General features: G+C 42.3%; 1 protein-coding gene across 1 annotated transcript; it reads right to left on the bottom strand.

The window, feature by feature from the left end:
• Nucleotides 1–4,966: 4,966 nt before the first annotated feature.
• LOC120435421 lies at nucleotides 4,967–16,141 on the bottom strand. The gene is made up of 6 exons (XM_039605026.1): nucleotides 16,045–16,141; nucleotides 12,261–12,590; nucleotides 9,742–10,062; nucleotides 7,144–7,373; nucleotides 5,320–5,406; nucleotides 4,967–5,224 (listed from the first exon to the last, which is right to left on the bottom strand). The coding sequence occupies exons 1-5, from the start codon at nucleotides 16,082–16,084 to the stop codon at nucleotides 5,362–5,364; spliced, it is 966 nt and encodes a 321-aa protein (XP_039460960.1). The 5' UTR covers nucleotides 16,085–16,141; the 3' UTR covers nucleotides 4,967–5,224; nucleotides 5,320–5,361.
• Between the last annotated feature and the right edge of the window lie 828 nt (nucleotides 16,142–16,969).

Genomic DNA, 16,969 nt, shown 5'->3' with positions numbered 1-16,969 from the left:
CTTCTTCGCCCGCTTTGAAACACCACAACAGCAGCACTCATCTGCTTCAGCCCTGCTCCCATCCTCATCCTCACCTGGTTCCTGCACCGCTCCACTCACTGTAACGGAGCACGATGTCAGATGTGTGCTCCTAGCAAATCAAATCAAATCAAATCAAATCACTTTTATTGTCACGGTGAACCCCAGGAAGGCGGCCGGTCCAGACGGAGTACCTGGCAAGGTACTAAGAGCATGCGCACACCAGCTCACCCTCATCTTCACCAGACTCTTCAACCTCTCACTGGATCAGGCAGCCATCCCATCCTGTCTAAAATCAGCCACAATCATCCCAGTGCCGAAGAAGTCTCCCATCTCCAGCCTGAATGATTACCGCCCTGTGGCCCTCACACCGGTAATCATGAAATGCTTTGAGAGACTAGTCCTTCAGCACATCAAGGATTACCTCCCCAGAATTCGACCCCCACCAGTTTGCATACCGTGCAAACAGATCCACAGAAAGACGCCATCGCCACAGCCCTCCACGCTGTGCTGAGTCACCTAGAGCAGCGGCAGAGCTACGTCCGAATGCTCTTCGAGACTACAGCTCAGCCTTTAATACTATCATCCCGGACATCCTCATCACCAAACTGGTCACTCTTGGCCTCCCTCCTCTCACATGTGCCTGGATAAAGACTTTCTCACAAACCGGCCCCAGACTGTGAGACTCGGCCTCATCTCTCCTCCACTCGCACACTGAGCACCGGCTCCCCACAGGGCTGTGTGCTGAGCCCCCTCCTGTATTCTCTCTACACCCACGACTGCAGTTCGACCCACAACAACACTCTCATCATCAAGTTTGCTGATGACACCACGGTAGTCGGACTCATCTCAAAGGGAGACGAGGCAGAGTACAGAGAGGAAGTCCTGAAGTTGGCAGCCTGGTGTTCAGAAAACAACCTGGCACTGAACACCAAGAAAACCAAAGAGCTCATTGTTGACTTCAGGAGACACAGCACTGACTTGGCCCCCTCTACATCAACGCCGGAGTGTGTGGAGAGGGTCCACACTTTCCGGTTCCTTGGTGTCCTCATCTCTGCTGACATCTCCTGGACGGAAAACATCTCAGCGGTCGTCAAGAAGACCCAACAGCGGCTGCACTTCCTGAGAGTCCTCAGGAAGTACAAGCTGAACTCCAACCTGCTGCTGACCTTCTACCGCTCGTCCATTGAGAGCCTGCTAACCTACTGCATCACGGTATGGTACGGCAGCTGCACCAAGGCAGATAGAGTGAGGCTTCAGAGTGTGGTCAAGACAGCACAGAAGATCATCGGCTGCCCTCTCCCCTCCCTGTTGGACATTTATTCCTCCCGCTGCCTCAGCAGAGCAGCAAACATCATCAAGGACAGCTCCCACCCTGGCTTCAACATGTTCAGCCTGCTTCCCTCAGGGAAGCGCTACAGGTGCATCAGCACAAAGACCCACAGACTCAAAAACAGTTTCTTCCCCAAAGCCATAACCACCCTGAACTCACACATGCACCGATAACACAGCCCCCCACTTCCTCTATGGACCACCACTATTTATACCAATTCCATGTGCAATAACTCAACTGTACATACATAACACTATTTATTACATATTACTTACGGCTTGTAAATTGTACATTTTATATATATATACACATCTTCTTCCATATGTTAATACTGTCCATATGTATATAGCGCTGCAGAACTGTACCCCCCGCCCCCCAGCATGTTTACACTGAGTAGCAGATGTTCTGTATCTCATTGTACAACTGTATAGTGACAATAAAGGCATTCTATTCTATTCTATTCTATTCATGTCATCTAAGCCCCATAAAGGAGCTGAACACAGAGAGACCAACACATAAGCAGCAACTGAAGTTGGCTGCAGTAAAGACAAAAGCCTCAAGGAAACACAAACAGCATTTGATGATGCTTATGGGTTTATGACTTCAGGCAGCCATTAATTGCAAATGATTTTCATCGAAGTATTAAAACAAAAGATATGCTTTAAAATATGCTAGTTTGTCAAATGTGACTTACTTCTTGATTCTTTGATTTATAATCCATTGTACTGATGTGAAGAGGAAGAACATACACAGAAATTGTGTTTTTGCACTTGGTCATGCTTCTTCCCTGGCTCACTGCACTGGGGCTTCCCTTCATTGGCTTCCTGTTAAATCCAGAATTCAAAATCCTGCTCCTCACATACAAGGTCTTAAATAATCAGGCCCCATCTTATCTTAATGACCTTGTAGTACCATATCACCCTATTAGAGCACTTCGCTCTCGCTCTGCAGGCCTACTTGTTGTTCCTAGAGTATTTAAAAGTAGAATGGGAGGCAGAGCCTTCAGTTTTCAGGCCCCTCTTCTGTGGAACCAGCTTCCAGTTTGGATTCAGGAGACAGACACTATCTCTGCTTTCAAGATTAGGCTTCAAACTTTCCTTTTTGCTAAAGCATATAGTTAGGGCTGGACCAGGTGACCCTGAATCCTCCCTTAGTTATGCTGCAATAGACGTAGGCTGCCGGGGATTCCCATGATGCACTGGGTGTTTCTTCTTCAGTCAGTATGTCTTTATACACCTCTCGGAATATTAATCATTAGTTATTATTAATCTCTGTCTCTTCCACAGCATGTCTTTATCCTGTCTTCCTTCTCTCACCCCAACCGGTCGCAGCAGATGGCCCCGCCCCTCCCTGAGCCTGGTTCTGCCGGAGGTTTCTTCCTGTTAAAGGAGTTTTTCCTTCCCACTGTCGCCAAAGTGCTTGCTCATAGGGGGTCATATGCAATGTTCCCTCTAACTTTCCATGTGTCTGAGCGAACACACAAACTCCCTGAGCGATCCCTTGGACCACTGTGAGCAACACCAGACGTGTGCACTGTGGTCACTGTTGCGAAATCAGTTTTTACCCCGGTTCTTTTATTCGTCGAGGGATCCAGAAATGGCACCGGAACTCAGTAGTTATTTTACAAAATCTTTATTCATCTTCATTTAAGCATGCACTTCTAGAAGGGAAGACGAGGCCGGTGTCCCTCTGAAACAATCTTCACCCCTTTGTTAGTTCCAGGCAGCTTTATAGAGGCGACCCCATCATAAATCCCCCACAGTGTGCTGCAAACTCTGTGTCTGTGTCTATGTGCACGAGCACGTGAGTGCCTGTGTGTGGGTACCGCGTGTCTATGTGAGTGCTTGTGAGTGACTGTGTGTGCATACCTGGTATGTGCGTGCACGTGAGTGAGTGTGCATATAGGTGTGGGAGTATATCAGTTAAAACACTGTGGGTATGTGTCTCTTCCTAGGGGCCATAAATACCATCTCCCTCCAGACCACAGTTATCCAGTTACAAATCTACTTCTAAGCTCATGACACAATCAGGCCTTTGTTTATATCCAGGGCAGTGTCAGTGTCTCTACCATAATTCTACATTCTATCTTAACACATTTCTAAACTCTAAAGCAAACTAAACATTCCTACATGTCTAAACTCTAAAATAAGCTAAACATTTCTACATCACGCCAGCATCAAATCCATACAAGTTACATGGTTTATTAAGATAATCAAATCACAGCATTTACATTTATGTTCGACTACTTTTAATTAACTGCTTTAGCCCACTTACAATGAAAATGTAAAACAAAAATGTAGTCATTGACCTGTGTAGTATGTTAACACTATTGGAAGTAAAAATAACTTGAACTCGAATTTTGAAAACACAACTTTCTTCTTCTTTTTTTTTTTAATAAAGCTCTGACTTGTATTATGAGTCTGTGGTCTGGGAGAGAGTCCTGTAACTCTGTCTGCAAAATACAGGATATAATGACCAATGTTGGGCAATTAATTATATAGTTACTTCTTCAAAAAAGTAAGTAGAGTAGAGTTTGGCAAACAACAAAGTTTTTTGCAGCTATTTATTTATTTTTTAAATGCAGCCAAGGCGTTTTTTAAATAAACTTTTCAAAATATTTACAGAACAATCAGCTGTTCTGCATCAAATCTGATGCCACACAAATTATTTGTGCCACTCCAAAAAATAATTTCTGTCCACTATGAGATAAAGGAGAACAACAGCCTGATACCTGCAGGCCTGACAACAGGAGATGTATCACTGCTGTAACACCTGTAACATTCAGCAGTCGCCTCATTGTTCTGACACACACAACAAAACTATTGACTACACTACACACTAACTACACACTAACTACACAAGATTTGTGCTAAACGTCGCAAATCTCTCACATCTCAAAACACCGCCGTCACTCCTAAAACTTCTCCCCATCTCTTAACAACTTGCCATATCATTTTTTGATTGGTCGACATGGTACTTTTTTCGACCAATAGGAAAGGGTGGGGGGTGTTTTGGTTTTGTTTTTGCTCACAGGCGGAGAGTGCTTTGGAGCGTTTTCCTTATAAAACGTTTCTTCCCGCAGTAAATATAAACAACGACAGTATTCAGGAAGAAAACCAAGCATTGCAGATATTTTTATCATAACTCTGGTTTTACGTGGCCGATCAACACAATTTAAAAACTGGTATAAAGTCCACACTTTTTCCCTCAATTGTTCCGTCTGTCCTGCTCACATCTCCAATGGTTGGACACGTTGTCATTAACGTGGCTTCACTCCACATCAGCCACGCCGCTTTGCTAGCTAAAACACCGGTGTCGGCACATAAGGACGCTGTCATAGCCTGTCGACGACTAGCTGCCTATATACGAATGTGAATCGCATTATTGGCTGGGGATAAGGTGGCATCGTTCTAATCCCATACGGGAGCAGCCAGTCACTCACTGACTAGCACTGCAAAACAGAATTGTAGAAGTTTTAATTTTAATTTCAATTCAGGTTTGATTTTTTCTTTGTGCGCAACACAGATTTTCTGTGCACAGAGACCGTGCCAGCAGTGCGCAGCTTAGAGGGAACATTGGTCATATGACTGTTGGGTTTTTCTCTGTATGTATTAATATAGGGTCTACCTTACAAAATAAAGCACCATGAGGTGCCTTTGGCGCAGTGTAAATAAAATTGAATTGAACTGTGGAGCCTTCAAATAAAAACGACTAAAACGGCTTAAGGAATGGATCCAACTCTCATCCCATCAGTGGTGTTCCACATGAATGCCAAGATAGTTGAATCAATAAGCTGGTTTCTGCACAAATTCACAGTCCATGGCAATATATTGTAGCATGCAGTGCAGGTGGGAATAACAGGACCTTCAGGAGCTGGAGGAAATGGAGGTAGAAGAAGAGATCACCATGGAGGTTTTGTAAGGTATTTGCTTTTTATAGAACAATATAAAGAAAACTTTTAAACACACCTATAAATGCAGAGTAGGTTTGATCCTGGTACTTCTGAAGTCTTAATATTTGGTTGTTGGACCCCAGTTTTCATATGTGACAGATAACTGAAAATAAAACATAAAAAAGATAAAAGCTGAGATGCACAACATATATTTGATCAGTTTCATCCAATAACTACAAGTATCAAATTAAAAACTGCTGATTTACTTCTGATCAGCAGCTTGCTCTGTCAGGGAACAGGACCAAAGGTGCGTGATCAGAATAAGATGTGGCACCTTTGGATGTTGATCTCGTTTAAATTAATAGCAGTAGGAAAAGTCTCTGAATGTGCGACACCATGCACTCCTTCTGTCACTGTAATTGAACCACGGCAGACTCGACGATGTTTGCATGCTTGTCAGCATCTCTTTATTACACTCACCTTTGCTGCACACACACTCGCAGGCTACAGCTGCAGCTTTCCAGCTCGTAGCTCACTCTCCGCCAACAACAACAATAACCCAGGAGTTAACCCACACTTTAAGCCGGCGAGGCATGATTACAGATGGCGTGATTGCGGATGCTGCTCAGGTGCGTCTGTCTCCCCTGACCGGCCGGCACGGCGACCCCAGGCATAGCGGGACCCTCGCGAATTGCCTCATGAGCCTCAACCTTCAACTTCGACTGCCGAAGGTGCCTCGTGCGCCCCGACCTCTGGCGATGGCGTAGCAGGTTCCTCCTGCATGCTCTCTGCACTGATCTCCAGCTTGGGCTGAGCAGGTGGGTGAGTTGGTGGTGAGCCAGGCAGTTGCTCAGTGGCCATCCTCTGGGAAGCAGGAACAGGTGCCGGGGTGTTGTGCCAAAAAGTGATTGTCTGCCAAAAACTGATTTCCGGTATTTGCCAAAAACTGATTGCTCGTATTTAAACTGCTAGAAGTAACTTGCTGGGCTATAATATGTGAAACATATGTCAAATGCATCCCTCATGGATGACATAAACTCATCTTGAGCCACAAACAACATTCGTGTAACAAGGTAGAAGCCGCAATCAGTTTTTGGCAGTGACTTTTAATATATCCTTTATTTATGCAGTTAAAAAAAATCTCATTAACATTAAAAATGTCTTTTGTAAGAGTGAGCTGGCCAAATATTACAATAATTCTGTAAAAATATTTTAAGTGGGGATAAAGGACCGGATTGGTTATAATGTAAATACAATAACACAGAGTTATAAAGATACTTGAAAAAACAGATCATAAAACCCCTTTGTAAACCCTGTTCACCGAAGTCTATTTACCAACATACGTAAAGATATTACACATAAAAAATACACAGAAACATCGGAAATCAGTTTTTGGCAAACAATCACTTTTTGACACAACACCAGCCCCTGCTGGGCACCACCCACTCCCGCCGGAGGAGTGGGGACCAGTGCAGAGGCAGGCTGCATCCTGACTGGCCTCACTCTGGGGGCCAGCATGGGTCCCGTGCAGTGGAGGGTCACGGGTGGGGTTGGCGGCAGTGTAGATCAGGAATCTGGGCTGCCAGACTCCCGATCCGCTGCATCTGGCGCTCAGATCGGTCCTGCAGTTCTTCCCACCAGCAGCGAGACACCGCAGGTCTGCTCCTGCTGCGTGGCCACCAGCTTGGCCACCATTTGGGCCAGCTTCTTCCCTGGCTCCATCCATGCTCCTGTTTCCCCCATTTTCTTTATTCATTATATCATCACAGTATTCTTCCCATGTCATCTTCTGTGTCATAGTCTTTACTTTCACCGTGAAAACATGGATTGACAATGTGACTAAAACCAGCAGTCGCTGAAACACACATAAACAAGGACAAAACAAGTTAAAGAAACGTACCTCCATATTTGTGTCATCAGCATTTTCTCTAAGGCTTTGTCCAAAGTTCCTCTTTATCTTCCAAATGTAGAGGAGCAGCAGAAAAACCGATAACAGTAAAACACCAACTAATATGAGACAGACAGCCAGAGGCAAGAAAGAGTCGGGACAATCTGATGAAGGTGTGGAGACGGCTGAAGTGAAACTCTGAGTCTGCATTGTTGGTGGTGCAGAGGTGTGTGGGTTTGAAGCTGTGAGCAATAAACAGAAAACAATCAGACACTAAATCAGCACTGATCCAGATAAATATGGAATACTAATTGTTACATCCCCCAGGAGGATGTTGTTTTTCTTCTGTGAAATAATGCCTTATGTTCTGTCAAGGCTCCACCTCCTCTGTCCTGATTGGATGCTGCTCACAGAATCCGCCTAATTACCAATCAGCAGAGCACTATATAATGCCTGTGGAGCTGTGTTTCTGGGCCTTTTTGATTGCCATACCTGTGCAGGCTTGCATGCCTTTTTGACTTGTATATGCATTTTGTGTTTTCATGTTCAGACTGCCTGTAGGGGATTCACTGTTTTCTCCTGTTTATGTGTTGTTAGGTAGGTTATGGTTATAGGTTGTATATTTTGTTTTCTTTGGAGTTAGGTAAGCTCCTTTTATTTTCATGTCAGGGATGTTTTGTTTGTTATGTTGGTCTTGGTTCTCCCTGAAGTTAACCATCAGTCTGAACTAGAACTTTAACGCTAGCAGGAAATAAACCTTTTAAAGTACCATCTTAACTAGAGATGGCACGATACCACTTTTTTATGTCCGATACCGATACCGATATCATAAATTTGGATATCTGCCGATACCGATATGAATCCAATATAGTGTGTTTTTTAATCAATAAAACTGTTTTTTTTAAATATCTTGCTGCAAGTTCATACTCAAGTTTAAATAAACAACAACACTAAAGCTATTCTGTTATACTTGTATGTAAAAAATACACTGCACCCAAAATATTTCATAGCTCAGCAACACTGATCAATCTAATAAACTTAAACCTGCTCCATCCTCCCTATTCTGGTATTTTAAAGAGTACTTAGCAGAAATATTAAGCAACCTAACTAATAGGGTTGCAAACTGCCAGCAAAAAAATAGGAACCACCCCCACCCTCCACCTCATGATGCTTAATCGATGTAATCAACTTTAATTTGATGCAGTGTGAAAAAAAAATGCACAGAAATAAATTATTTTTCAGGAATAATTAAATAGATTCAACATCTTTCTTCAACAGAATTGCAGACTGCACAGATGGTACCTTCCCAAAGGAAAAAGTACTATAGCTTACTAGGGTATATTAGACTTAACAGATACTATATACAGTAATGGACTTCTATACATTTTACATCAGATTAAAACTTTGGGTGTAAGATTCAGATAATTATTTATTAAAAGCTAGACATTTTAAATGAGAATAAGAAAGAAAAGTATGTCTTTGTGCCCCTTTTCCCTGTTAATGCCCTATCGGCCCCTGGCTGCACTTTGCTAGATCCGCCCCTGCACAGTTACCAGCCGTCAGCTGCGTGAAAAGGATCCTGGTGCAGAAAGTAATATTAAATAAATTCTAACAACAGCTTATCAAGCTTAAACGTGCTGCTGTTGTTCAGCCGCTGGTTTCCTCTTTCTGGTGCAAAGTGGGCCAAAAACAAAGAAGAGAGACGGACTCGTGACAGGAAAGCCGATCAGCTGATCATTAAGCAGTTTCACGATTGAAGTAGCAGCAGGAGAGGGAGGGAGAGAGAGAGGCAGTCGCTCCATATATCGGTGGTTAAGCTTAACGTGGGAATGCTTTACAAACATTCAGAGATGAACTTACACACTTGCTTTACTTCTCTCTGGGATAACTTCCTCGGAGATGAAATGCTGGTTTGGTAGCGAGGCTACAAATACACACAGCCGCTCTATCACGTGACGCACACTGCTCCAACGTGCTACGGTTATGAGCCGAGTTACGCTGTGTCGCAAGTTTTTTGAGGTGCTTTTTTTGATATTTAATGGATCGGATTACATTTTTTATTTCTCGCCGATATCCGATCCAGTAATTTAGGTCAGTATCGGACCGATACCGATACGTAATATCGGATCGGTCCATCTCTAATCTTAACTCCTCCTTCACTATTTACCTTTTTGTTAGTCCCTTCTAACCCCTAGACTAGCCTGGGGATGTAACACTAATAAATCATATTTTCAGCACTTAAAAACACAAAACACAGGACTGAATATTGTAATAATGTAAATCTAAGAAGGAAAACTCAGGATTTGGTATGTCCTGAAGAATATTTTCACATGCTGGAATCAAACCCCCAAACTTGTGGTTGGTAGATAACACACTCTAATTTATGACCACCCGTGTGTGTGTGTGTGTGTGTGTGTGTGTGTGTGTGTGTGAGGGAGAGAGGGACAACAGGACTCTGGTGAGTATGTACTACATACTTTAGCATTTGGCATCTTTTGTAAATTTCATCTTCAGTTTTAGGGTTTATTTCTCATTCATCTATTTATTTTAACAAAGAACATTTGACTGAACATAATGAACATTTTTTCATGATTTGGTAAAGAAACTTACCCTCTACGACAAAAATATTATCAGTGTGGTATGAATCAGGAGACAAAGGGTCGCCGTAACCACACCGGTACTGTCCCGTGTCAGACTTGGTCAGCTGTCTGATGGTTGCTTGAAGTCCAAACGCAGATCCTTTTGTGTATTCGATGCTGTACCTGCCATTCTCAGCTTTGTCATTAGTTGTGTCAATGAAAATATTTCCTTCTTTTTCACACAGATTCTTACAAAGGAACTTCCTCTGTCCATGGACAGCATTGGCACATCCAAATGAGATTTCTTCTCCCTCAGTCTGCGCACGGAAGATTCTAGAGCTTTTATCAAATTCTGTAAAATAGATGAAAACTCATTAAGTACTATCTGTACTTCCTGTCAGCTGTTACATTCTAATGACAACATTTCCTGTGCTCGTCTAATGCCGGGCTTACACTGTGCGATTTTTGGCCCATTTTGAGCCGAGTTTTGAGTCGTGCGACCATTTTGTCGATTGGCCCGATTTTGGCCTTCATTGTGCATCGTGCATCGTGTAGTATACGTGGGGTAACGAGAAGCGATTAACACCTCACAACCAGCTCCCGATCATCAATCGCTTGGTCGTGAGGGCGTCACCGCAGCTTTTCACACTGCACATGCGCAAACACAAATGTCAGCGAAAAAGACGGTGCAGCACGGCTGTGCAGTGTGTGATCTGGACACAAGCGATGGAGGCACAACTTGTAGAACTATGGCAAGCTCACCCGAGCCTTTTCGATGTGGCCTCACAAAATTATCACGACCACAACAACCGTGAAAATAGTTGGATCTACATTGCTGCTCAATCACAGCTGCCTGATGAATGTTTTTCATTAGCAGTTTAGCAAAGTTGATGGTGGTGGTGTGAGTCTGTGTGGGTGAAAGACAGAGAGGGAGAGCGAGCGACAGAATTTCTGTTATAACCTTCATTTTATGGACGCACAGTGTGAGCACTCAGGTCGCATCAGAGCATCGGGCCGTATAGTGTGAGACCCTGCATCGTGACCTATGAACTTCTAACCCCTGCAAGTCAATCGTACAGTTTGAGCAGGAGCGGAATAACGCGACTGAAAAAATCGCACAGTGTGAGCCCGGCATAACACAGAGCTTCAGTGTGTTATTACCAGTGTTGGGCAAGTTATTTTAAATTAGTAACTTAGTTACATTACTAGTTACTTCTATCAAAGGTAACTCAGTTACTTCAAGTTACTTGTTACTTTCAAAGTAACTAGTTACTAGGGAAAGTAACTTTGGTTTCACTCAGAATTCTCTTATTAATGTGTTGCTTCCCTAACTGGATACCAGCAAGGATGCCAGTCTTCTAGCTTGCTTACATGTTAGCACTATCCTGCCACAAGTGCACTGTGCCACCTAATGGCCTGAACCTAAAATGGCAGTATAGTAGTGTGAGTGCAAGTTAATGAAACTAAATTAGAAATTAACAATGTTTGTTTTATGTGTCACTTTTTTTTTTTTATCTATTTCTATTGTTTCAACCCTCTATAAATTCAAACACATCATTTTGGGGTTGATGCAGCAGTGTTATAAATCTAATCATTGTACGTAATATCACTAGGAAGAAGCGGCGGATCACAAAACACGACATACAGTGTGTTAAAACTTTTGAAAGGTATATTTATGTTTGCCATTGAAATGGGTAGAAAGTATACTTTTAGCAGTGCCAACATTAAACTGTGCCTCAGACCATTTAGGAGCTGTAGGTATCAAAATAGTGCAAAAAATGTAGTGCAAAAATGGTTCAACATAAACACAGTGAGGTTTGTCCACTTTTTGTAAACTTAACTGCTGAACTGCACAAACTGGAGACCTCATGTTCAGTAATGACAGACAAACTTAAAGGTATTTTCAGCCTCATAAATAGTCCATATTTAACCAAAACAATATTTCCTCGAGTCAGGCCATGTAGATCAATAAAATATGATGGTAGATTAAGTGCTTCAGTGCTCTTTATACATGCAACACAGAAACTGCAGTCGTGGTGCTTTTGATTGTACTCGGAACTCGGAAATTCTGCATTCCAAGTGGGAAGATGTAGGTAACTCCAGACTGCAGATGAGCTGCATATGTGTTTAGCAGTAATTTGTTTTTGTAGCGGGCTAGCAAAACAACGAATAATGAATAACAACCCTATCTAAATCCCAGTAATGATAAATGTGTTCCTGATTTTGGCATAATAACTAGTTACCGTGCTCGCTACCACAATAATAAAGTAGTTACTGTAACACGTTACTTAATAACGCGTTAGTCCCTACAATGGATATTACCTTTAGTGTGTTATAATCTAGTCTGGCATGAGTGTAAATAAAGTCAGTTAAACTTATTTTAGTACAGTGTATTCAGTGACTTCAAATCAGTGTAATCTATGAATTATATAATAACTAATTGTGTCTGAGTTGAAATAGGTCTGTATTTAGCCTGAGAGTTTATGGAGGTATGACAGCAGGTGGATGGTTCCACAATTATGAATTCAATGACGTTTAGTAGAAACTCACCATTTGAAACTCTGACCTCAAGATCTGAGTACGAATCTGGAGCTGAAGATTTACCCAAACCAAACCGGTACATTCTTGAGTCAGACTTGGTCGTATGTGTGATTTTCATAGTCAGCTCTCCTCTTCCTGAAGATGCATTTTTGTATTCAATGCTGAATCTGCCGCTCTGAGCTGTGGTTCCATCTGTTTTAATGAGGATGTTTTCTGCTCGCTCACATTTTTCCTTACAGAAGAACTTTGTGTTTCCAGACACAGTGAAGTAATTATATAGTGATACATTCCCTCCTTCAGGTACAATCCAAATGCTGGCTTTAACAAACCCAGTTGTACCTGTTGGACAGATAAACAGTGAATAGTGATGATCAGGACTTTATCTGTGAGTAGTCAGGTCACTCTTAATGCATAACACAAAACAGACTCAAAATATTAGTTAATAATTTGTTTTTGTACATGGACATGATTTACCCTTTTTGTGACACTCACTTTTTTAATGAAGACTCCTCTTAGAGGAATAATAAACCAGGTCATAATAAAGGGAGCTTGTAGTTCTGAGCATATGCAAATCACAGAAAAGTGTGTGGGCATAATAATGACTGCAGTAGGAACATTATTGAACTCTATAACTTTGGTGAAATTACAAACAGGGATCAGGGCAGCCACCTGTGTTGTTCTTTAGCGTTGTAGCGTCACCAGGTAAACTCACATGCTCCTTTTGTCTAAAACAAAATGTCACCATACTTTTGTATTGTGTTAAAAACAACAAGCAGAGGAATACATCTTTAAAGATGAACTATTGAACATTTAATTTTCAGACTCCTGCTGACCTTTGTCGGTCAGTGGAAGTTAAATATAACGGAAATTAGATATAATTCAGTGAGGCCACATCTAATGTGTAATTTTTGTTTTAATTCAGAGTTTTATCGGTTTGACTAAAGTTGAGCTTCAGTTTATTTAACTTTAATCTTACTGGAGCTCCGTCACTACACAACCCAGTACTACCCATAGCACGCTTTGCCTCTCCTCGGCATGAAATGGATATGCATGAGTGACATTCACACGATGTCCTCTAGTGGACAAACGGGTCTACGGGGTGGCTGTAGCTCAGGTGGTAGAGCAGGTCAGCCACTAACCAGAAGGTCGGTGGTTCGATCCCAGGCTGCATGCCAAATATCCTTGGGCAAGATACTAACCCCATGTTTGCCTACTGGTGGTGGTCAGAGGGCCCGGTGGCGTCAGTGTCCGGCAGCCTCGCCTCTGTCAGTGCGCCCCAGGGCAGCTGTGGCTACAATGTAGCTTGCCATCACCGGTGTGTGAATGTGTGTGTGAATGGGCGAATGACTGAATGTAGTGTAAAGCGCTTTGGACTAAGTAAAGCGCTATACAAATGCCGGCCATTTTATTACACGCCTAGCCGTGGTACTGGGTTGCACTATATTTACAGTCCCGATCAAAAGTCCCGATCAAACTTAAAATATGGCAGAAAATCATACTTTGCATGGTTGGATCTTAACAAGGCTCCAAGTAGAGCTTCAACATGCAACAAGAGGAAATGGGAGTGAGACAAAACATTTTTTTGAACATGCAATTTATTGAAAACAACACGTAAAGTGAAACAGGCTGTTTAACAGCTGATCAAAGGTTTAGGACCACATGCCTTTAAAAGACCAAATTTTTGAAAATATGTGGATTCATTGTCATTTTCTGTCAGGTAGTCACACTGTCATGACATTTTGATCATGGTTGGGTTGTTGAACTGCATAAGCATGGTCTCTCGCAGCGCCATCGCTGCTGAGGCGGGACACAATAAGACAGTCATTTGGCATTTCTTAAATGATCCTGAGGGTTATGGAACAAGTGGAAGACCTCCCAAAATTTCACCAGCACTGAGCTGTAGGATTCAATTGGCTGTCCATCAAGACCCTGGATGATCTTCAACCCAAATTAAGGCCGTTACTGGTGCCAACTGCAGCCCCATAACCATCAGACGGCGTCTGAAACTGAAGGGCTTCAAAAACAAAACATGTCTTCAAAGGCCTCGTCTCCGTGAATGCCACAGAACTGACTGTTTGGACTTTGCAAGAGAGCACCAAACCTGGGACATTGAAAGGTGGAAGGTTTTACTCTCTGATGAGAAAAAAACGTAACCTTGATGGTTTCCAACGTTACTGGCATGTCAAGCAGATCCCACCTGAGATGTTTTCTACGCGCCACAGTGGAGGGGGCGCCATGATGGTCTGGGTGCTTTTTCCTTCTGTGGAACAATGGAGCTTCAGGAGGTGCAGGGGGGTCAAACCGCCTCTGGCTCTCTCCAGATGTTGCAGAGAGCATCCCTCATGACTGAGGGCCCTCGTCTGTGTGGTAACGACTGGGTCTTTCAACAGGACAACGCTACAGTACACAATGCCTGCAGGACAAAGGACTTCTTCCAGGAGCATAACATCACTCTTTTAGACCATCCTGCATGTTCCCCTGATCTAAATCCAATTGAGAACTTTTGAGGATGGATGGCAAAAATGGACAACAGTTCCAGACAGTAGACGCCCTTCGTGTGACTGTCTTCACCACTTGGAGAAATGTTCCCACTCACCTCATGGAAATGATTGCATCAAGCACACCGCTATGAATTTTTGAAGTGATCAACAATAACGGTGGAGCTCCTCATTACTCAGTTCATGTTTGGAACTTTTATTCCTGTTTTGGGTGGTTTACAGGATTTTTGGAGGTGTGGTCCTAAACTTTTGATCAGCTGTAAAACAGCCTGTTTCAGTTTAAGTGTTGTTTTCAATAAATTGCATGCTCAAAATAATGTTTTGTCTCACTCCCATTTCTTCATGTTGCATGTTGAAGCTCTGCTTGGAGCCTTGTTAAGATCCAACCCTGTAAAATATGGCCCAAAGTCAGGGTGCAGGAGGTTTTCAGCTCATCGCAAACTTATCGAGAGACAGAAATAGAAAGAAAGAGGAAATAATGGTTCACTTTACTCAAGTTCAGCTTTCTGACTGATCAGACAAAAGGGGAAGTGCAGTGGTAGAAACTGTTTTAATTGTTTTTCTCCAACAGAATAATTTTTTTTTCAGTCCAACCAACTTTATAAAACTCATTCAAACAACAGTTGATCCTTGTGTTGTACATAAAATATGAAGTACACACATACAAACATTATTTACACTTCTATGCCTGGAAAAAAAACTTCATTGACTTGTTTTTGACCTTTTATTTACAGTAATGTCACCCCTTTTCATGTTCACTCTATACCTACTTTAAAACTTAAGCACACATTGAGTTTTGTGTCTGACTGCTGTGAAAACCACAGAACCAGCACACTGTGAGAATAAGACTTCATTAACTATTTAATGCATCTGACAAAGACATCTTAGATCACTTTCCAGAAAGTTGATTCTGTTCATCTGGACGTAGCGTTTTCAGTGGAGAAACATTTCAAAGTCATCCAACTGACTTCAGTCTCAGCTGACTGCAGGTTTCCCGACCTTATAAACAGTACGTTTGCATAATGACTGACACGAGCACCACTGACTAACTTTGGGCTGCAATTTAACGATCCAAGTCACAATGAGCTCTGACTTAGATCACTTTGTACCAAAAAACCTGTTAAACATAATAGTTTGACAGGTTCACATGTCAAAACATCATGGTGCATGATGCAACAACAATAATAAATACACTTGAGAAAAAAATCATCAAATATTCTGACAAAAGCAAACCAAATGTGCAAAAGCAATGTATGCTGCAGTGTTAAAGAGAAAATCAGATCATCAATTCTCACCTGATAAGAAGCAGAAGACCAGAACATGATGGATATTCATTATGAATTTGATGCTAATCAAGAAAAATATTGAATGACAGAAGAACTGCTTCCACCTCTTCACTCCCTTCACTCTGTCTAAACTCTGTCATGTAGAAAGATCTTATTTAACATTTACTTCCTCTGTTTCTGACTGAGGAAGACTGAGAAAAGTGAGGGAAGTAACTTCTGATTACGGAAGATGTGGCCAAAAAACAAGTTACAAAAATAAATGAGACAAAGTGTGAAAGACAAGCTTGTTCAGCAAGAGAGGAAGATTAATAAGACTAACTAACAAGCTGTTTTCTCTGTGCTTATTTCAACTTGAAAGCTTTAATTCAAGCTCGTGAACAAAGAAGGAGCGCCTCCATTTGAGCTTTTGAAATCAGAATCTGAGCCTGTGTCTTTGAAAAATATGAAGTTCATTGTCTCCAGTGTCCACCTGTGCTTGGTTTATATCAAATTCTCCATAAGAAACAAAGAGTCGATTTTCATAACAAAGCATTGTCCATGTTCGTTAAGTATCTTTCAGAGAAACATTTCTTTTAATCTGCAGGATGAAACTCACTGCTGAGAACTGCAGAAGCAAATGAAGGAACTTAAACTTGCTGGTCTTAAAAATAGCCCACTCACTTCTCGTAATTCACACCATGCACTGATGTGCATCCAGTCTGAAATACTCTTTTTGGTTATTTAATTTTTTTTAAATGAAAATCATTGTTAGCACAATTTACCGGTCGATCTACGCCTCTACCCTCACCTATGGCCACGAGCTGTGGGTAGAGACCGAAAGAACGAGATCGCGGATACAAGCGGCAGAAATGAGCTTCCTCCGAAGGGTGGCTGGCCTCTCCCTTAGAGATAGGGTGAGAAGTTCAGCCATCCGGGAGGGGCTCAGAGTAGAGCT

The sequence above is a fragment of the Oreochromis aureus genome, linkage group 20 (assembly GCF_013358895.1).
Source record: "Oreochromis aureus strain Israel breed Guangdong linkage group 20, ZZ_aureus, whole genome shotgun sequence".
Classification (NCBI taxonomy): domain Eukaryota; kingdom Metazoa; phylum Chordata; class Actinopteri; order Cichliformes; family Cichlidae; genus Oreochromis; species Oreochromis aureus.
The sequence above is the reverse complement of the archived record's forward strand: the minus strand, read 5'-3'. Positions and strand labels throughout refer to the sequence as shown.